Raw genomic sequence first — 21,853 nt, 5'->3', positions numbered from 1 at the left:
GCCGCCGCCGGTGAGCGGAGCGGGGAGGAAGAAGGGTACGAACGAGTCGCTGCCGCCGCCATCCTGCCCCGCTCCGGTTTGAAAGCAGCGCCCCGCGGGGCGGCCCGCACCGCGCCACGGCCCCGCCCGCCCTGTGATTGGCGAGAGAAAGGGAGGGAGCGGGTGCGCGCCAGGCCCCGGCGTGTCTCAGCGAAGCCGTCCGGCCGGCCCCCGCTGCCGCGGCGCCGCGCGTTCCGCCCTGAGCGTCTGTGCGGGCCCCGGAGGGGGAGCCGAGCCGAGCTGAGCTGGGCCAGTTGCGTGCTGCCGGCGCCGCTGCTGCCATGGAGAGGGGAGGCGGCGGCAGCGGGAGGGGGTGACTCCGCGCCCCTTCCCCCGATGAGACTGTGGCTGGGCTGGCTGTGCTGCTACACCCTGTTCCTGTGGGTGCTGAGGAGGAGGATGTGGTCTGGCCCTGCCAGGTACCTGAGGAGTCCTTTATCCAGGTCCCTCTACGTGAATATGATGGGCAGCCACAGCCAGCCAGCCCCGGGCGCCAGGGAGAACCACCAGGTACAGCCCCAGAGGCAGCCGCCCCTCCCGCCCCTCCCCCACCCCGCCTTCCCTCCCCGTACCCGGCGGGGCCGGGCTGGGCGGGGGGCTCCCCGGCGCCGGCAGGCACAGGGGCCTCCCTCCCGCCCTCCCGCCGCTCCGGCGAAGCCGGCGCCGGGGAAGCCGGGGAGCTCCGCCAGGGGTAGCGGGCGGGAGGGGGGGGGGTGTCCTCGTCCGCCGGGGCACCCTGAGGTACCGGCCGCCGCCTGGGGGGGGGGGGGGGGGGGGGGGGCGCAGCGAGGGACCCTGGAGCGGGCTGAGGGGGGCACCGGGCCGGGCAGCGCCAGACAAAGAGAGGGAACAGCTCGGTCCTCCCGGTGAGAAAGTTGACGTGTGCCCTCCGTGTGAAATACGTCCGGGAGCCTGCTGGGGACGTAAGGTGAGGTACGAGGGCTGAAGAGCCGCAGGAGGAAGGTAGTCGGGGCTGGGTGCCCGCGAAGCGTGCAGTGCGCTTGGGTGTTCGCCGCGGGAGGGTCGTCGGAGCGAGTCCGGCGGCAGCGCCGGGATGGGGAGCTAACGCGGTGTCCCGAGGCTGGTAGTGCATCGGGTGGTGTGTCAGAGCCGCTCCTGAGAGATTTAAACCTTCGTCTTGCGTTTTTCGTGGTGAGCTCGGAGTAAACATCACTTGAATGAAGTTCGCAGGTGGTGGTGAATGAGGTGGGTTTGTAATCATAGAGATGTTTTAATACTGGTGTATCTAGAGGAAAACTTAAAAAGTGAGCAGCTGGGAAACTGCGAAGCTCACAGAGGCCTTGGAACAGTAGTAGATGGCAAACTAGAAATGAGTTTGCAATGTGATATGACTGCAATAAAAGGTTAGTGCTATATTTGGGCAGTATAGCCACATGGTTCAGTACATTGTGGAGAAGTTAGAGGCTATACCCTTGCTGAACAATAGTTATGTGATATGATTGCATTTGGAATATGTTCAGATCTGCACTACATTTTACCAAAATGCTGCTGAAAATCTGACAGGGAGTTCAGAAGGGCTAATAAAAGCTTTTAGAATAAGTCAGTATCTTCCTTCAGCACTAAGTAAAATATACAGAGCTAGGCTAATGAAGAAGACGTAGCATAAATACTTGAGGATTGCTGCACAAAGGAAGAACCTAATTATGCGTCATGATTCTTCAAGCTGATCCGTTACTGGAATGCTCTGGGTAGGCACTGGCACCCAGAATCTTGCTACTGAGTGAATGTATTATTTGGGTTTAATGAATATGGTCTGCTGTTTGGATCATTCACTACATAAGTAGGATGACAGAAGCAGAATTTAGATATACAGAAGAAACTTCCTTTTGGTGAACAAAGAAAATTTGAAAGTCTTTTGTGGTGTTAAAAACTATACTAGAAAGACAAGTCAAGCAAGGAAATGTGTTATGGAGATGATTATGTCATTCACAGGTCTGCAGTGGATACTCTCAATTTCTAATTTATTGGATCTAGATTTTAAATCTAAAGTATTGATTATTTAGTAAGATTTATGATTATCAAGTTTGTTTGTAGGTTTACTCATAAGTAAGGATTGCATGTTGAGGCCCCAGGTGCTTTCACTCTCTCCAGTTTTACTGACTTCAGTTAGCTAAAAGAACATTTTCTTCCTTTCACTAATATTAGGCAAAAATTACCAATAATAATATTATTTATTATAACAAAGGTCTTAACATATCTTTTCAGATTTTTGTGCTGTAGTTTTTCTACTATTTTGTTATAAGAGATTATTATACTTTCTGTCATGAGACTAGTGGCCTGAAAAGGGCTCTTCATATATTGTACATGGAGGAGAACAAAAGTGGTATCTGTTGTGAGGAAGTAGTTCCACCACTTTTGTTATTTGAAATTTGGATTGGGTTTATCCTGTGTTGCTTTTTTTTTTTCTTTGTATAGTTTGCTATCATTTCTATTATTCACTAGTGTTGTATAGGTAGTTACCAGTAACCTTATTGGCCAGATTAATCATGAAGAAGAAATTAGAGGAGGTCTGAGAACAATGCCTAATTTCTGGAAACAAGCTTCTCAGAGTTGTCACCATCATCGTTCTGCCGATGCTCATGTCAGTATGTATCAATTTTTAGAAGTCTTAAAGACGGGAATTGTAGGACTGCTGGTTTCCATGGTCAGATCTTGGAACTACAGGTGACAGAGTTCAGTACCAGGGTGTGGGAGCTCAGGTACAGCGCATACAATCATACCACTTATGGAACAAAGCCTATGTGTCCCAAAGCTTTGATAATTGGATACATTTTCTTCTAGATTGAAAATGGCAACACGTTGAAAAAGGCAGATCATCTGAGCCACTCCAAACCTGTCCAGTGTAGCAAGGCAGCAGCCTCATGAATGAACCTGACACACACCCCAGCCTGCTGCTTAGCTCTACGCAGTTGTTCACTTCTGCCAGGATCTTGAAATTGGCTTCTGAAGGTGGATGGACAAAGTACACAGGCTGCTGCTTTAGTGGCTTTTTACGACTTGCTAAGGATTTCTTTTGGGAATCACTGGTCTGTGCTGATTCATTCAAGTAGCACTGCGCTGCAGTGAGAAAAGACCTAAACTGGTAAATCATCAGTCTTGGGGATCCCTGTGCCAGGCTCCATCATGTGGTACGGGCTTGCTCAAAATCTGGTTTTCAGAGGAAAGGATCACTTTTGCTACCTACAAGTGTGTTTGAAAGTACAGTTGAGAGCCTGATTCTGCCCGAAGTGCAGAACCCATTATGCAAGTAGTTTTCAAAGTAAACCTAAGCAGGCATGTGTTCATTCCTTGGCTAAAGAGTCTTGGCATCCCTTGCTACTTTGGGTCAGTGTTTGATGGAGCCCCTGTTTATGGATCTGGCAGAATGATCGTGGTGCAGCTGCCTACTCCCCTCTGCTTATTGGCAGGACACTGGAATAAGAATCCTGTCCATTATTGTTTGTATTACAGTAGTGACTGGAATTCCCATTGTGCTGAACACTGTGTAAACCTGTGTTAAGTGACCGTTCCTCTCCCAACAAGGTACAACAAATGTGAAGGGATCAGGATATGAGCATACATTTTGCATAGTATGGCTATAGACACAATCTTAGGTGTTAAATCATTGGGGAGTTACCCCAGCTGACTGTTCACTGTCCTTCTACATGCGTTTTTTACAAGATTCTGTTAATATTCTCCGTTTCTCTTTAAGATACTTTTAAGTCCATATCTGTACAATAAACACATGCAGCCAGATTAGGGAACGTTATTGCAAGATCTAAGGGGGGAGATAAGAGTGTGTTAGCTGTAGCGAATAATTCTTGATATTAGAAAACAGACACAATGGCATTAGAGATTTTATGAGAAGGGTTGACAATAACTCTGCATAAGTATAGGAGAGTGAAAAATAATAGTGATGTTCTTAATTAAAATTATATTTAAAACTTTTTCTTGTAACTTCTGCATATTGAGTGTAGGGGTTTTTTGGCTTGGCATTGCAACCTAGCAATGAGCATCCTTTTGAATTTTACTATCAGTGCTGACATTCCAGAATGCTGCAGCATTAGAGGGATTTGCTGTAGGTGCACAAGGTGGCTGTGAGGATCCTAAAATTTCAGAATTTCTATAGGTTTGCCTTGTTTTGCACAAGGTTTTTGCATTTAAAATAATGTAAAGCAGATGTTGAAGAAGGAGGTTAGATATGCCTTACACGTGGACAGTAAAATATTAGGATACTGTATGGTTTATTACTTTTCCAGCTAGATTTGATATCAAAAAGTAGCATTCTTTTTCTTCACAGTTAATTGAACAATAGCTCACATATCAGAGGTAGTTTAGTTTGTATAGCAAATGCTGTTACCAGGTAACAGAAGGCAAATGGAATCATTGGCCCATGTTAGCTTGGGCTTTTTATTTTACCAATATAAAAGTATAGAACTGCCTTTCAGCTAATACTGATGACTTCCTAAATATGGGAACCTGCTCCTTTGTTTAGTCGAGATGCTGGGAGGCAGCTTCATAGGCATAATTGTTTAGAAAGTCTTGCGGACCTGCTTGTTGGTACTGGTAAGTGAAGAAACATAGTCCAGCAATGCTGTAAGACAAACAAGCCGTTGTCTAAAGTATTGATTGGATTCTTATCTCCTGTCCTGGAAAAATACTGCAAATGCACTTGCTGATTTCTTTTCAGAGGATGCCTAAGGAGAAGTTGAGAATGAGTTGGAAGATAGAAAACAATGTTATTCCACCTCATACTATTTTATCAGCGTGGTGCTTTTCCGTAGAGGACCTATGTTTGTTTTCTAGGAAAGTTACTTTGTAAAATTCTTCAAAGTTCAGGGTAATGACTAAGACAAAAATTTCTTAGTGAGTAATAGATCTTCACTTGATTCCAGTTTAAATCTAAGTTAAATTAATCCTGAAGCTTGTTGAAAAGTCTGTAGGAAAACATTTTTCTATTTACAGAAATTGATAATAGCCTTCTGTGTATTCAATTTTTTTTAACTACTACGGGGTTTTTTTATTGCTGAACTTTTTAATGATCCTTTATCTCTCTCTCTAGTGGTATGTCTGCAACACAGAACAGTTGTCGGAATCCCTTCAGCCTATTTTTGTCCAGAGTTATCTTGACCAAGGAACACAGATCTTCTTAAACAACAGCATTGAGAAATCAGGCTGGCTGTTTATCCAGCTCTATCACTCTTTTGTGTCCTCAATTTTTAGCCTCTTTATGTCTAGAACGTCTATCAATGGGTAAGTGACAAGTCAATCTTAGGCAAACTAAATACAGTTTGGATTCAGTGTTCAGCCCTACCCCTTGATCTGTCAGCTTTTCTTAAATTTGTAGTTTTCCCTTTGCTAGTCTAACAGATATGAAATGCCCTATTGTGTGCTCTTAATGCCCAGCCCTCTTAATTGAAGAACACCATTTCCAGTATGGGGGGACAGAGAAGGTAATTGCAATTAATAAGAGATAGTTGGAGAACTCTAATTGTATTTTATAACCATTACTTGTATTGATTTCCTTCTGAATAAGAGAGTGTTCTCTTTGTGTTAGACAATGTATCCTTCCCTCTGCTTTCTTTCCGTCCTCATCTTGCCCATTACTGTACCTGCTGCCATATCACTGTTGTGATTGTCCTTGTTGAAGGAGGCTGTATCCAGTCAGTTCTGTATTGCATTTAAAACTCTTTCTAGTAGAGAGTGTGCACGTACCCACTGCAAACCTAGGCAGATTTCTCAACAGTGCAGAAGTTGGCCGAGTATTCTGTCTGGTAACACTAACGTGGGACAGAATTTTGTCCTTTCTCTCTTATTCTGTAAAACTTAATTTCACCTCAATTTGTGTGTAAGCTGTACTTGAACAGGTAGCTTCTGATGTAGCATGTTTGATTGATGAAACATCAGGAAGGCAGGAAAAGAGATGTTTATAAAACAATATTCTCCTAATCTTACTGCATTATCTCTTCCGCGGCTGCAGGGGAGTTTAGCGGTTCGTGGGTGCTTTAGTATTTTTTTCAAAAAAAGTCAGTGCCTTTTTTTTTGGTCACATCACCCCATTCAGATGTATGTTTAACAGGCTATTGGTTTTGACCTTATGAAGAATGCATTTTGCTACATTTACCCGATTTCTTCACATTCCCCACCTCTGCACCTACTACATACTTCTGCACAGGTTGATATGAGGATAGTAGCTGTCTGCTAAGGCTTGAAAAATAATCTTTTTCCTTATTTTCTAACCACATGACTTTATGAGCTTCCCTGTGGTGTCTTAGTTACTTGTAGCTTCATATAAAGGTTCCTTTGGTCTCCTCTTCCTTTCTCTTCCATTTTTTTTTTTTTTTTTCAAAGGGTCTCCAGTGCTTTGAATAACACCTCACAGTGCTGTTAGGAATAATAGCTGTGAGCCAATTATACAGTGTGGACTGACACAAGTGTGCTGTGAGGGGGCTCTACTTAAATTGGCTGTATTCTGTTTATTTTTATACATTTAATGTCCTGCTTTAGTTTCTTCTATATGACTTTGTATTCTCTGTCCTTTTTGTTTGCTTGTTTCTTTCTTTGTAGTACAGTCAGTCTTTCCTAGGCCACCTCCTTTTCACATTTTTTTTTAATTCTTTGATTCTTTTTATCTTTGTTTACCTTTTCTTTCCCCTTGAACATAAGAGATTTCTGCTCATTGAGTTTAACCTGCTATCCAACATTAGTTTAAAGAATAGCATTTATCTACCTTCAACCTATTACTGACCAGTTCTTTTTCCTCTGCTTGTTCTCTTAACTCTTTCATCTTCTGAATTCTGCTATGACAGCTGAAATCTGTCACTATGTAGTCTTCAAACAGTTACGGGCGAGTATGTCATTGACTTGATCCATAAGGAATCCAACTGTCACCTCTACCCAATTCCTTAATAAGTTGCCTATTTTCTCTTCCACAGCTCTTCATGTTGAATGCAGGATCTGCAGATAGCAGCAAAGCCATTGTACCATACAATTAAAAAAATATCTTTTGCCGCTCCAGCAGTGTTACCCCCATCCTTTCTTTAAATCTGTTCCCTGGCTTCCCTCCTCGTTCCAGATCCTATTCCTCATTCATTGTGCATACTTCTCTGTCTGCAGCCATTTTATCTCCTCTGCTATTTCTTTTTTTTTTTTTTAAGGTAGGTGGCAGAGATTCAAATGTGCAAATGTGACAAATAAGGTTCAGCCTTTATCTTTCTCTCTCTTCCTCTCCCCCCTCTTTTTTTTTTTTTCCTTATGCAATCATTTTCTTGAGCTGCACCCCATGAGCTCTTCCTTACCTAATCAAATTCCCCCTGAAGTCTTAACCACTGTAACTGCATGTGGCTATGTGTTTGATCTCTGACAAGTGCAAGGCAAGTTGAACTGGGTTTAAAATTTATCTGAGCAGTGACCTTGTCTACTATTATGTGTGACTGGTTGCTGCCAAAGCAGGTTCTAAATTACTCTATAGTCCTTCCTCTTAAAGTGTGTACAAAATTGGTCATTTCTCATTTTTACGTTTCAGGCTGCTGGGAAGGGGCTCAATGTTTGTGTTTTCCCCAGAACAATTTCAAAGACTGCTTAAAATAAATCCAGAATGGAAATCCCACAGACTTCTCGATTTAGGGGCTGGGGATGGAGAAGTCACAAAAGTAATGAGTCCTCACTTTGAAGAAATCTATGCCACTGAATTGTCTGAAACTATGATATGGCAGCTTCAGAAGAAGAAATACAGGTATTGTACTGAATACTTCCTACATTGTTTATATCAGGCATTACAGCAAAGTAATCTATTTGTAATATTTAATGAATGTTCAGTATTTTCAGTCAATTCCTCTATTATTGGATGGTTATGAAAAAGGTTAACCTGTACAAAAGCAGGAAAACAAACACACCTGATGTTCCCTCTTACCAGTGCTTTTCTTATGCAGATGTTACTTGTTACCAGTTAAGACAAAACAGTCAATGACCATTTTGTAGTCTCTTTGTTCATAGCTTGTGTAAATTGCTTTAATCAAGGGAGTCAGGAAGATGAAATTCAGATGAACAGTCTAACTGAACAGTCAAAAATTGCAAAAGGAGTACTGCAGAGAAAGCAAACTGCATCCTGGTAATAGGGATGCCTCAATAATCTGTGTCTATCTAATCCCAAAGTATAGACAACTGTGTAAAGATTCTTTTATTCTTGCTATGCTTAGCTCCTGCTGCTAAGATTGAATAATATTTGGTAACAAAAACCTCAGCACTTTCAGAACTTTGTTCACGTGCTTGTCACAGCTCCTGGAGGTTCTTGCAGACAGCAGATCCAGTCTTGTTGAGTAATGGTTAGTATTTCAGGTACTATATCACTAGACTTCAGCCTAAAGAATGAAGGAACTGTGGATTTCTTTTCTTCACCTGTCTTTGAGTGGAAACATAACAACTGCTTTGCAGTCCGGGTTTGCACACTGGTAAATCAGAGTGGATAGAATGCAGCAAGCCGTTAATTATATTTCAGCTTCGTTGTTCATTGAGAAGTGTCTTCGGTTTCATTCTAGGACAACACATTTTGTAATACCTGGGGTTTTGGGTTTTGTCTCCTTTATTGCCTGATGATTGCAAGGCAATATAAAGGTTCATATGGCTGTATATATAGCCATGCCCATTGTTGATTTAGTTTTCCAAAAGACTGGAAGGATCATGTCTGTCTCTTCTCATTGCCTAGGTGGCTGACCTTAGCTGCACTATCAACACATCCATAGGGAATTTCTGTCTTCGATGGTTCTCTCTGAACTCAGCTTGTGTTTGTTTAACAGACTGTATCTCTTTCTCTTTCCCTTTGTAGGGTGCTTGGTATAAATGAATGGCAAAACACAGGATTTCAGTATGATGTTATCAGCTGTTTGAATTTGCTGGATCGCTGTGATCAACCACTGACTGTATTAAAAGATATTAGAAGTGTACTGGAGCCAACTAGAGGCAGAGTCATTCTGGCATTAGTTCTGCCATTTCACCCATATGTGGAAAATGGTAAGTACACAGATTAATAGCTATTTAGGCAGGTAAAGAAAATGTTTCTAGGTTATAGCATCCCGAATGAAATGTTTAATAAATAATTGGCATGTTTGTATTTGACTTTTACAAATAACTCGTACAGTGCGTGTTCAGAAGTATGAAATCCTAGGTAAATAGGCTACATGATGTAAGCTGTTTTCTTAATTCCCCAACACACGTTGGCACCAACAAAAAGCTCAAATATTGAAGTCACATATCCTGTTCTGCCGGTTGCCACATTTGAGCTGTGTTGGAGCAACATGGGAAAACTGATCTCTGATTAGGGCCCTCTGCTGCTGTCATATAGGTAACTCCAGTTGTCTCAAGCAACCATTGAGCAAAACCATCAGAACTGTCTGTAATGCTGAATAGAACAGTTTAGGGCAAACTGTTTCAAGTGGTCCAGATGAACCGCACCTAAAAATTCATAGGGAGATAACGTTCACTTTCCAATATGAGCTCTCAAAAGAAAATATAGACCCCTACTAATACAAAGTGTCAACTGCTATTTATATTGTGTTAGTAACTGGAATAAAAAAGTAAAATTCAGTGCCAAAAGTCCATTATTTCCCCTAGTTGCATTTTAAAGAAATACATGAGAGACTTTCAGATTAATCTGTCCTTATGGCTAAACTTCAAAAGAGACTAGAAATTTTTTTTGCATGCCTATGATTGTGGATTTAGGTTGAGGCACCCTAAAGGTGGTTTGAATTCCAGAAGGCTGGTGTTCATCAGTCATCATTTGGACACTGGCTCTCCTCAAATATTAAGACTTGTCTGCGGAAAGGCATGTATGCCCAGAAAATACAGAACTGATAACCTTAACATTCTGGTAGTCACAAATGCATCAAACTGAATCTGTTTTCCTCTTTTTGTATGTCAGTGGTACTCTGGTGGGAGGAGAGGAAAAGTTTTAAGTATGAAAAATAATGCCATCAGATGAAGAATTGCTTAAAATACAGTATTTGAGCATATAATTCTGTAACTATTCTGAAAAGTAGTGTGTCTTATATGAGATGGGGGGGTGACTTGCACATCTGTACAGTATTTCAGCCATATTTGGTTACAACTTATTCTTCCTATAAGGTGAAACAATATGGCTTCCTCTTTTAAAAATTCATTAAAATTCCAAATAACAGCAGTGTCTTTTAATGGTATAGTAGAAGCAGAAATAGAGAAATTATTTGGGTGATGTTTTTGTTTGTGTGCCTTCAAAACTGTGTGCCATTGTCTTTTGCAATCACTATTGTACGCAGCATCTACTTTTCTGCCTGTTGTTGGGTAACCACATGACAGACCACATGCAACTTCCTGGCTCAATGGGAGGTAGACAAATTAAGGAAGAAACTACTCGGAGTATGCTTATATCCTTCATCGTTAATCTCTTACAGTATACTGTGAGGGGAATAACGTGTTAAATTTACAAATCCCAAGGGACTCCAGACCTGTTCTGTGATTGTTGAACGTGGCCATTCCTACTTGTGGAAAGTTGAAATCTGTTGCAAGGTGTCTTGTAAACCAAATTCATACTTTTGTTTGTGGTAGTGACTTGTAGCAGAGTAGTCACTTTGATTAAGGCAGTTCTGTTTCCTTACTGTGTTCGAAACTTAAAAACATACTCAGTTTGTCTGTTTACCCCTATCATGGATATGGGTCCATATAAACTTCTTTAGACAATGCAAGTTAGCACACACAAAAGTTACTCTCATTCCACTGAAGATTTCCTACTTAAAAACTATTTAACTGTAGTTTAAAGAAATAGACAATGAACCGCCAGGCTGTCTTCGTGATGTGCAAATGATTTTAGAATTTCAGTATTTTCATTCAGCTGTTCTACAAGACTATGCAATTTAAAAAGTGTTAGATTTGTACATATCCTTTATATTTAACAAAACAAAATATATGTGGAACATTCAAAGAGAACGTTTCATGGCTCAAGTAAGTTCAGCTAATTAAAAGCAATTTGGACCCACCTAGAGAAACTTTTGAATTTTAGAGGAGGGAACAAATGGAGAAGAGATGAGGCAGGTGTTTGATCAGTGTAGAGATCATTTTCTAGAAATGCAGAAATTATTTTAATCAAAATGATATATTTGGATTATTACAGGTAATGTAATGGGAGGGTAATTGCAGAAACTGTCTAAGTGAATAACATAAAACTTGCTTTAAGAGAACAAAGCAAGGTGGAGGAGGAGGTGAAATAATATCTCTGTGCTTACTATTTGTGGAATTACAGTGACACCTAGAGTCCAAAGTAGCTTAATCATAAATTCTTTCTGGGGCTTTTCAGAGTTTTATTTTCAACGTACAGAACAACAAGTAATGCACTTACTTGCCAAATTTAGACATGGCAATAAGCTGTATGAATCATAGGGTATTGGACTAGTCACGTAAGAACATGTATTATTATAACTTTGTATTTTTAATAGGTATCCCATGGGGTTATGTAAAAATACTTTGTATTTCCTAATATAGACATTGTATTTACATAAAGGCATTATTAGATAATATATGACTAGACTGGTTTAAGTTTCTATAAAATAAAAATGTCAGAGACACCATACTTCAGAAGTAGTAAACACTAGCAGCCTGGGATTGTGAAATTTTCTGGTTGAACACATTGATGTCCTTGTGATTGATTGGCAGGGTTAAGAAGAGAAAGGTGTGATTTCCATCTTCCTGAAATACTTGGTACTAAATTGAGCTGGAAACACAGTACTGTGCTAGATGGACTCTTGCTTTGTCTCATTTGTCAGCTCTCATCTCACTGAAGTGATAAATGCCTTTTCATTTTTTAAACAAAGCCTTGCTTTATTTAAATGATGATAAAAGGTGCAGCTGTTCTTTAGTAGGGAGAATGCCTGATTTCTGTAGATTGACTGGGTACTTTAAAAAAAAAAAAAAAAAACAAAACACAAAACTACCTTGAGTAGGTAGTATGCTTCAGTGTTCATGCTTGTATCCATGTTGAACGAGCATGTAAAGGCAAAACTTGGTGCTCCAGGTAATACTTACTTTGGATGGTAGGACTAGAAGATGGGGGTTGTCTGTCTAGCAAGTGAATTTTATTTTTGCAGGAGCAGCCTCCTCACTATGACCACTACTTTCCTCTCCTAAATAGGCTAGAAAGAAGCTCCCATCCCAAATGAGCTTTACCATGATAGCACATCCATTTATATTGTCTTTTTTTTCTGCCTGCCTGTCTACAGAATACATAGGTTTTGCTCTGTTTAAGTCATTGTTAAGATTCAGTAATTGTTGATCTGTGTGTATATCTGTTACATTGATAACTATCACATTAACATGACTAAACCCAGAGTTTCACCTATGAAATGAATTTATTTTCTGTTGCTTTCAATTATCATACATCTTTCACAAATGCTCGATTCATGTAAAAGGAATACATGTAAATTTATGTAAAAAGACAAAAAGACATAGAATTAAATCTAAACTGCAAAAGGAAACTTTTATGAAGCATTAACAGTTATCTTATGAAAGATGAAGTCTTTTCCCATGGTTCTTATTCTTCCAGAACGGAAAAATGGAAGTAATATATAACATAGATGTAACGTACAATGCACTTGGTTTTGGTGATCTGTTTAGAAAATACTCTCGAAGAACACTGCCCTGCAAGGTTTTCTCCTCTCTTTTTAAAGCAAAGGAAGTCTGTGAGGAAGGTGAACTTCTTCATCTGCCCCTTTGCTTGCATGAGAAATATTGAACAAATCTGAACTGCTGCATATGGTCATCTGTTCTGATAAACATTGTCATCTTCCAAATCATCCTAGGGGAAAAATGTAGAAGTATTTCATTACTTATGTGGACTTTTTGTTTTTATAAAGGCAGAATTTCCTTTTTGAGGCAAACTCCATCCCTTTACTGTTTCAGTAAACTCCTTTTGCCCCACTTATCCAGTTGCTTTTGTCCGTGTGGCATCTACAGGATTCAAAACATAATTTCTTTTTCTCTTGGCTTTTCCTAATCTCCAGGGAGCACAGAGGCAGTAAACCATACCCCTTATTTTCACTGTGTTCATATCTGAAGCTCAAACAAAGGACGAGGTCATGTCAGCAGGGGCTTGAAGTCTTTAAAGGGGTAATTACAGAGGAAAACAATTGGGGCCGTATGGAAATAAATGAAGTAAAAATGTAAAGAGGAGAAATGGTTTGACTTCGAAGGTTTGACTTCATGTTCTATATTTCTTTTGGTTTCTCCTTGCATCTCTGGTGTGTTCCATACTCAGAATAGGAAAGAATGTATACTGTTCCTCAAGAGAAGCAACGCTTCTGAAGCAGGATTTTGAATCCTTTTCCTTTGCTTGCAACTACATGTGACTTCTAAAGGGGTTTTTTGGTAACTTACATGGCACGTGCAAAATTAATGTCATATGGTCACGTAAGACTTACTGGTATACATTTGGAACGATGAAACAAGTTGTGTGGCTTTACCCAGTGATGCTGAATGTTTAGTTTAAGCTCTGTAAGTTGAAGGAGGGGGAAATATCTGTATGAATGTTGTAGAGCTTTTGTAACAGTTTTGTTAAGTTTCTGTCACCTAGCTACCCTGGGCTAAGAGAGCAAGAGGAACTAAAATATAAATATTTTTCAATAATGAACTGTTAATACTTTTATGTGTTTTACCAAACAGTCCAGAACCAGTTGTTGAGATCTCTTCTTGGCAAAATACAAATTTATGGAAGCTTCATTTTTAAATGTACATACATACATTATATAAGGTATATACTGTCCTATAATATCAGTTGTATATGTATGGTCATTTAGAATGCTTTATAATGTCTTTAACTGTTGTGCAGAATACTTTTTTTTAGACCATTATCAACTTTAAAAAAGAAAAATCTATTTCTAGAGGAAATAGAAATAGTATACTCTTGAAAATTGTTAGTTCCTCTTTTTCCCCATAAATTTCAGTTTTGGTAGACAGATACTTACAGGCTGTTGGTAACGTTCAGCATACTTCTGCTTTTGAAGTTCTTGGGCAATCGCTTGAAAAATTTTTCGTCCGCTATTGATTTTCTGTAAATTATTTAAAATATTTTAGGTCAGTGCTACATTTTAAGTTGGGAGAAACATCTTTTTCTACCTTTTATAAGTCTGTCTTTTTTCCTGTGTATGTCTTTGGGAATGTTACTAAATAACACTTTAAGAACATACAGTTCAGCAGGCAGAAGGGTTTTTAATTATATTAATATTACATCTATTGACATATATACCTTCTTTAATGGATGTTTAAATGTATGGCATCTGATTTTTATTCAAGGATACATGATGATAAAGGTTCTTAATAGACCTGTTTTAAATACACTAGGGCTTACCTTAATGCACTGAACAAAAAATTAATAGCTAACCCTGTTATTTTTAGAAGTTTAAGCAAAATTTACTTACCTAAAGGAAGCTGTGTATTAGAGATGGCCTTTACATACAGTGACTTTATCCAGTATTTAATTCATTAAAAATAAACTAATTAAGTAATTAGCTAAATGTAAAATCATTAACTAGTTTTGTACAAATCTGAAGTGAAGCCTTAACAACTCTAACTGAATCATTGATTAATTACAAAACTGATAAAGACAGGAGAAAAAAAAAAGTTCTGAATCACAGACAAAGCAAACAAAGTGATAACGTACACAGTTCTCTGTTCTTTGGTCTTCGTTCCTGCTTTTCTTTAGCAGCTCTGGTTTTAACTGGAGGGAGGGATAATAAAATAAAAAAAGATTAAAATATAAGATGAGAAGCCAACTGCTAAAGTAGCAGAATAGTTAAAAGCATCCAATACTTTGTAGATAAAAGTCTTTCATTAGATCAGCTTACACCATTGGAAAAATCAGAGCAGTTTTCATGCCTGTAAGGCCTTTTTCAGCTTCTGGTAGTAGACGTGGCAAGTATTTTTGCTTTGAGTATATTGGGACCTCCCTGAAGCACTACCCAGTTCTCAAAAATAAACCAATGGCATCAAAGACATCAGGTTTTCCCCTGAAGAAGGCTTGATTAATTTTTTCCACTATACTACTTCACCTAGTTTAAAGAAAAACAAAAATTAAAAAAACTGTCCTGTCTTTATGTCTAGACAGTAATCACTACAGCAAAGAACTATTGTACCATATGATACCACTTAGGACCATGAAGTCCTCATTCTTATGTCGAAGTCTCATTATTATGTAAACATTCCCCTTGCAGCTTTGGGTGTTTGTTTTTAACTAAACACAAAATTTGTTAAAAAATAAAAATCCAGTATTTATGTAATTTTTAACCAGGTACATTTTGATGTGTTCTTCTCCTATAAGCATAAAACTTCTTCCAAGTCACTGATATTTTTAAATTTTACCAAGGACTCTCTTCTGTATATGTACAATGTATGAATAGAACTTCATTACACACGTAAAGTCAGTCTGCAGTAACTTTACTGCAGCTCCCAAATACTTTGACATTAAATTTAAATCATTTTACTTTTACTGGAAACTAATCCAGAGAGTTGATGATTTAAGATGGTAATTTCTACTTTTGCTTTTTAAGTGTGCCTTGATAGATAATCTTGATTGATCAACTTGCTGATTAACACTCTTAGGGTAATTTAAACTTTTCTTTTAGACACTTTACTGAAAAAAGAAAATGAGGTTGCTATTGAGAGTACAGATAGGTGCCATGCAAGAGTCAGCAGATGTGTGCAGCATATGAACTTCAACCAACCGCCTCTTTAAAACTTAATCATAAAAGTTACGGAATCTGGGAATGTCTTTTTATTCTCCTTATGGAGATGTTAAAACTGCTCAGACTTACAAAATGAACAAAATCAGAAAAATCACTTTAAGCCTACCTTGTAGACTGCAAAGAATGTGAATACAGTAGTGCTGTATAGAAACATTAAGGATGAGGCGATGATCAGGAAGATGAAGACGAGTTTTCCATTGCCATGCTGCGTTTCCTCTCCTTTATTAAAAGTGAGTGTTAGAATAAAGGACACTTCTTCTGATTCACATAATTTTCTTAAGATTCTGCCTTTCAGCCCCCTTCCTCTGAGGAATTAAAAAACCCTATGCCCATCAATATTTTCTGGTTCATTTCAGTCTAAATTCCTTAGATCACTTTTGTTTCCCTGAATGTTTGCAAGGGCAATGGAGACTTGTTATTTTTGATTAGGAACCCTTCCTTTAGGGGTAGACAGAGAACAGAATCTAGTTTTCTGCTGTCAAAGAGGAATATCTGAATAAAACTTAGAGACTTTTGTTCAGAAATGCAATTAGATAGAGGAAGGAAGGAATATAGGGAAAATAATAATCCAGGTAGTGTGTGTTTGGGGTTTTTTTTCTATTTTTAGGCATGTAAAACTGAAATGTAGTTAATGGAGTCTCATCACTTTCTTAACTAGAAGGCAAATGGTACAAAGGTTCAGAACTACAACTTTTTCCTCAAGTTGGCACAGTGGATCCCCAGGTATGAGAGCCTGTGCTCTGTTGCATGTATTTCCACTAAATGTCAGTTTCTCGACTTCTCATTTTTCTGTTGATACTTCCTTTCTGATAGCCATTAAAGTCTTTATGTAAGAGGGTGCAGAGTATCATTAGATAACACAGAGTACAGAACTTCTTTCTTTCGTAGAATTCTAGTCTCATTTGTACCATATGACAGACCAGTCTAATTAGCAAATGAGGTTAATATACTTATTTGTAGAATCCCTCCATGGTTTTACTATTAATATTTTACTATAGTCATACTACTCTGAATGGTTTTGTTGGTATTTCCATCTTAAATGCCATTCTTGGCAGTGTAAATAGAGTATTTAGGAAAGATAATTTATTTAAGATGCTTCATTAAGAAGGAATAATCAACTGACCTGTTTTCGTTAGTACTGTTCCATCTCCTGTTTGTTTAGCATGCGGTGAACTTGAATTTGAAAATGATATTCCACAGATATAAACAGCATTGTCATCTACAGTCAGATCGTTGATCTGAAGTGAAATGTTTTTTTCTGAAAAAAAATGTACTTTGAACTTCTGCTGCTTTTTGCACTCAGGAATACACAAATCCTCATGTTTGTTAGTTAAAAAGCGAAACCATAGAACTTGAGGTGGGAACAAGGAGCATCCAGAGGCAGAGAAAGCACATGATAGGAACACAGTTTGCATGGAGGAGTCAGCTTCCTGAAATCTGGGTTGTGTTACCTTGACTTGGCAGGTATCTGCACCACCTGTTGAGAATAAACAATTGGTAATGTGAGGGACAGTTAAAAAGCAAGTCACGATCTAAAAAGAAAATAAGCTACTTCTGATTCATTTGAGTTGAGTAGAGGTGGGAGGAAAGGAGGAAAAGCAGCTGTGTTTCAAACTTGAACTTTTAAGATTGTTTCCAGCGAACTTGTAGAAAATTCCTGCAGCTCGCCCATTCATTTAACAGTTTTACCTATGTGGTAGTGTGCTTAGCTTTCTGTTTTTCTGAAAAAGTATAGAGAAGATTCGTATATCTAAAATACTGTTAATGTCACCTTTAGCCCTGGAGACCAAAAGAATACTTTGTGTAGTTCCCTGCCTCAGATTTAGTCCTGAATGTTTTGGGGATTTGAGGAGGGGATAGTAGGTATTGTGGGACAACTCTAGATGCTCAGTGGAGTACTTCTGCAAGGGTTTCTCTCTCCTCTGCTATTTCTAATCTGTGAGCCTGATGGCAGGCAGTGAAAATGTCATAAATGGAGACACTTATAATTTAGCAATTTCATAACATTGATTAAAATTCATAATAGTTCCTAGACATTCTTCCACTTCATCACATATATTGACTCTGGGTTTCTAAGGATAATAATATTGCTTGTTAGTTCTGACATTTAAAGATGTGTGTAGAGAAAACAGGAAGATTAATCAGAGAAGAGAATTCTAATTAAGGAACTGAAATGTAAGGTTTAATGTGACTGGCCTGGGAAATTTTTTTAAGTCCTTATTGAAATCCATAATTTAAATACTGTTTTAGTATATTTAGTTTTATTCAAATAAATTGCTTAGTTATTTAAACAATGGAATTGAGATTATGGCAGGGAAAATGAAGGTAGTAGCTTAACAGCATCCTTTTCTACTTCTTAGAAAATAACAAATTAGAAGAAAAATAAACTGAAGTCTCTTAATCTACTGCTCGTACACAATTTATAAGCCTGTCCATGGTGGACAATCACCATTGTCCCTTCATTTTTCTCACTGAGTGTTTTATGGACCAAATCCAAGCAGATTCAGTGTCCGTGACTTCTACAGAAATAAACTGAAATTCTGCCTGTGTCAGATCAACATCTGAGCCGTTCCACAGCAGCTACAGTGATTGTAGTGATACACGTTGTCGGTGTACTTGCACCCTGTGTGGTGAAAGGCAGTAGCTTGTGCTTCTGCAGTTGATCCCTTCATTTCGAGCTTACTTTAGGGCTCTGGGTTGCCTTGCAGAGCAGAACTCCATGGCTTCAGTTCATGTAGGTACTGTCTGCTGAACTTCCCAAACCCTCCTCCCAAAGAAGCACAGCTGCCCTGAAACCCTGCTGCTGCTGGAGCATTCTTTGCAGGGAAGTGCAGTAGGTGTTGACCCTGAAATGCTCCTGTAATCTATGATTTCTGACTTTGGGAAGAAAAAGCATTTGCTAACAGCTGCTTAATTTGGAAGTTGTATGAAGATAGCAGAAATTAGCTTGATTCCCAGCAAGACTTCTTACTTTTCTTATTTTCTAGCTATGTTGCAAATCATAACCACAACATTTTCAAACTTGTTTAACTGCTATTACATGGGAAAATACAAGGAAAAAAAAAAAAAAGTCTTACCAGCACTGTACAGAATCCAGTCAAATGCCAGCATTAGCACATTTTTTAATTTGTTGAAAGATGCCATTTTTTGTATCTCTCTGGAAACGATTCTACTCAAAGGAAGAGGAACTTAGGAAATATTTGGAGTTGCAGAATGCTCTGAATCACAAGATTTAGAACTTCCTGTTTAGAAGGGCGTGTACTATTGCATTTAGTAAACTGGTTAAAGGTACAGAGCAAACCAGAAAACATTTGTGGATGACATTACTTGGAAAATGAGTGGAGTTTTACATTTTGAATTTCCGAGAGTTGTGTCTGTAACCCTTCAGATTATTTCATTGGATATAACAAATGACAACTTGTTTTCCAGCATGCTACAAGTGTTTGTCATTTTAATTTTATATGACCCTAAGCAGTCTTTACCGTATCAGCTAGTAGGTGGCCACTGGAGGAACAGTGATTCTGTATCCATCCATTATAATGTGGTTGTCTATTGATGGAAGCTTCACAGCAACTCATAATTTTCAACTTGCTGGCTCTATTTACTGTAATTACCTGAAGCCATCTTTGGCCAGACAGTGGGCATAAAGAAAGAATTTTATAATATTGGAAAAGATCTTCATTAAATAGTTTGTCTATCCATGTCTGCTGAACACCAGCCGCTAATGGCAATTACTTTTCAGCTACTCTTGGGACTGCTAGTTAAAAATGTAACAAAATATAACCTTAAGAAGTAGCCGCTTCTGAACAATAGGCAAAACCTTGAACTGATCTTGCAACAGCTCTACAAATCGCTTGTCAACCTCCTATGTGGAGTGGAATGGAATATAATCTGTGTAGTGTGCAATGCACAATAAAGTTTTCTTCATAATTTAAACAAAACTGTTTTGTTTCTTCAGTAGGTGGCAAGTGGGAAAAGCCCTCAGAAGTTTTGGAAATCAAAGGGCACACTTGGGAAGAACAGGTGAATAGCCTGCCAGAAGTTTTCAGTAAAGCTGGTTTTGCCATAGAGGCTTTCACCAGACTGCCATACCTATGTGAAGGTGATATGTATAATGACTACTATGTACTAGATGATGCTGTCTTCGTCCTCAAGCCAGTGTAAGCGTGTATGAAGTAAATCTCCAGAATCTAACCCAAGAAGCAGCCTCTGAAAGAGCGGTTTGATTTATGGTTACTTAAAGGGAGGGAATTCCGGGATTGCCATGCTAAATAAATACCATGTAAGAAATTTAAAGGCCAAAATACTAATGTATTTCTTTGTAGTGCGATTAGGGGGGGAAAAAAAGGTTGTTTTTTAAACAGACTCTTCAGTTGAGAATTTCTTTTTTTACCAGCTCTTAAACCAACAATGCATTCTGCAGTCCAGCAGTAATGGGGGATATTTTTTTATACTTACCTGCAACAGGGATCAGATCCAAACAAAAGCAATAGTCCTAATAATGATGAAACATACAATGTGAACTGTTGTTAAAGAAATCAAACGAAATCTGGCAATAAAGTTATCCATTCAGTTCAAGCCTTGCTGACTATAAACTGTTGAAATGGATATTCTTCCATGCTAAGTTACTTTCTCTCTTACTGTCATTCTTCACATGTTTTTAATCATGCTAATAAACTTTTTTTGAGATGACTTTTTGCATTAACTTTTGTGTTCATTTTTGTGACCATAGCCACGCTTGTCTGCAGAAACTGCTCTTTGTGTTGAGAATCGAGCTCTCAGTAGCAGCACAACCTTGCATTTATTTGAACAGCATTTAAGGATTGTTTAAAGGGATAAAAGTCCACAAAAAATGTATCACTTTTGGTTGGGTTTCTGTCATGTTCCTCTCAAAGCCTCATAAATCCTCATTGCTTTTGCGTATGCCATTTTCCAGCAAAAAGGGTATGGTAGAACTTGCCAAAACTGTACTTTAAACTGGTGGGGTTTAGTAACAAAGTTTCTAAGCAAGTTGTTCCTAAAGGTTTTCAGCTTAAAAGACTTGCAGGCAGCTTCTTGCAAATTTTGCGAGTCAAACTGCCTGTGAGGATCAGGCAGATTTTGAAGGTTTTGCTAGCTTGGGACATTTTCTTTTCTCCAGGAGCATTAAATAAGCTCTATTTATTTTAACATGTCTTGTTTTAAAAACTCTGTTTAAAATGGATAATTTCTGGCAGTTGGGATATAACCTTCCTTTAAAACAACGAGCAGCATCATAAGTAGTGCAGACCTGGCAGGCGTATGTCGTATGTTGCTTGGGATGTAAGTGTTGTGAGAGAGCAGAGGAGCCTCAGCCTGTAAATCAGCTGGTAAGTGAAGTAAGAACTGACTTACCTTTTGCTTTTGAAGTCTAAAAAAAAGTTGTGCGTTGTGTTGTTTGGGGTTTTTTTTAGTGATTGGTGATCTTACACCAGGTAGGATGTTTACACATGTCTTTTTAGATTTACTTTGGGCTTCCTTTGCCTGATGGTTAGTGATTTTTCTTGCTGATTTAGTCATCTTTGAGAAATACTAAGTGTTCTATAGTATGGGGTGAGGGGGTTGACTGGTGGGTTGTTTTCAATGGTAATACAGGCTCAGTATTAATTCTCGTTTCAGCATGTGCTGTTGAATTTTGGCATGGAGTACAATCAGATTTGTCTGTTGAAAAAATAAGCTATGTATGCTTGGAATGAATCCATTTATTTTTATTTGTTACCTTCATTTGTACTCATATAGTAGTGGGAAAATATGTTTCTTAATGTGTAATGAATTTAGCTTCATGTAGCAAATATGTATTAAGACAGAATTCTTCAAAGTTACTTAAGTGTTTTAATCCCACAGGTTAAAAATGACACAAGATACAATGCATTTCATGGCTCTCCTATCTTTTAGTCCTGTCACTTAGGATTTTGGTTCGTAACAGCTTTGGGAGGTTTTGGGACAGAAGGTGCAATGTAAATAATAGTGGGGTTTTTTTCTTAAGATTTCCTATTTTGTTCCCTCTATTTAAAGAAGTATTCTTAAGCTTGGGATGA

The 21,853-nt window shown here is 38.7% G+C and overlaps 2 protein-coding genes across 3 annotated transcripts; one reads left to right on the top strand and one right to left on the bottom strand.

The window, feature by feature from the left end:
* Positions 1–73: 73 nt before the first annotated feature.
* On the top strand, positions 74–20,489 carry METTL9 (methyltransferase 9, His-X-His N1(pi)-histidine). 2 transcript variants are annotated; one of them, XM_075767708.1, is made up of 5 exons: positions 74–549; positions 5,102–5,292; positions 7,565–7,774; positions 8,864–9,048; positions 18,158–18,886. In XM_075767708.1, the coding sequence occupies exons 1-5, from the start codon at positions 376–378 to the stop codon at positions 18,181–18,183; spliced, it is 786 nt and encodes a 261-aa protein (XP_075623823.1). In that variant the 5' UTR covers positions 74–375; the 3' UTR covers positions 18,184–18,886. The 2 variants fall into 2 exon arrangements, with proteins under 2 accessions (XP_075623823.1, XP_075623821.1); XM_075767706.1 differs by lacking the exon at positions 18,158–18,886 and adding an exon at positions 19,756–20,489 and having other exon boundaries at positions 78–549.
* Positions 11,914–19,007, bottom strand: IGSF6 (immunoglobulin superfamily member 6). The gene is made up of 6 exons (XM_075767709.1): positions 18,875–19,007; positions 16,921–17,274; positions 15,904–16,016; positions 14,717–14,773; positions 14,022–14,105; positions 11,914–12,856 (listed from the first exon to the last, which is right to left on the bottom strand). Exons 1-6 carry the CDS (start codon positions 18,939–18,941, stop codon positions 12,818–12,820), a joined length of 714 nt encoding a protein of 237 aa, XP_075623824.1. The 5' UTR covers positions 18,942–19,007; the 3' UTR covers positions 11,914–12,817.
* Positions 20,490–21,853: the final 1,364 nt, after the last annotated feature.

The sequence above is a fragment of the Balearica regulorum genome, chromosome 15, assembly GCF_011004875.1.
Source record: "Balearica regulorum gibbericeps isolate bBalReg1 chromosome 15, bBalReg1.pri, whole genome shotgun sequence".
In the NCBI taxonomy this organism is placed as follows: Eukaryota; Metazoa; Chordata; class Aves; order Gruiformes; family Gruidae; genus Balearica; species Balearica regulorum.
This window is presented reverse-complemented; position numbering and strand designations above follow the sequence as displayed.

What these genes read in the sequence shown, in the direction of transcription:
- METTL9 (XM_075767706.1), top strand. Translation starts at nt 376, where the DNA reads ATGAGACTGTGGCTGGGCTGGCTGTGCTGCTACACCCTGTTCCTGTGG. An exon ending in TCTAGAACGTCTATCAATGG is followed by an intron (nt 5,293 to 7,564) that starts GTAAGTGACAAG and finishes TTTACGTTTCAG; the next exon opens with GCTGCTGGGAAGGGGCTCAA. An exon ending in CTTCAGAAGAAGAAATACAG is followed by an intron (nt 7,775 to 8,863) that starts GTATTGTACTGA and finishes TTCCCTTTGTAG; the next exon opens with GGTGCTTGGTATAAATGAAT.
- IGSF6 (XM_075767709.1), bottom strand. Translation starts at nt 18,941, where the DNA reads ATGGCATCTTTCAACAAATTAAAAAATGTGCTAATGCTGGCATTTGAC. An exon ending in CATTCTTTGCAGTCTACAAG is followed by an intron (nt 14,774 to 15,903) that starts GTAGGCTTAAAG and finishes CCCTCCCTCCAG; the next exon opens with TTAAAACCAGAGCTGCTAAA. An exon ending in ACCAAAGAACAGAGAACTGT is followed by an intron (nt 14,106 to 14,716) that starts GTACGTTATCAC and finishes AATAATTTACAG; the next exon opens with AAAATCAATAGCGGACGAAA.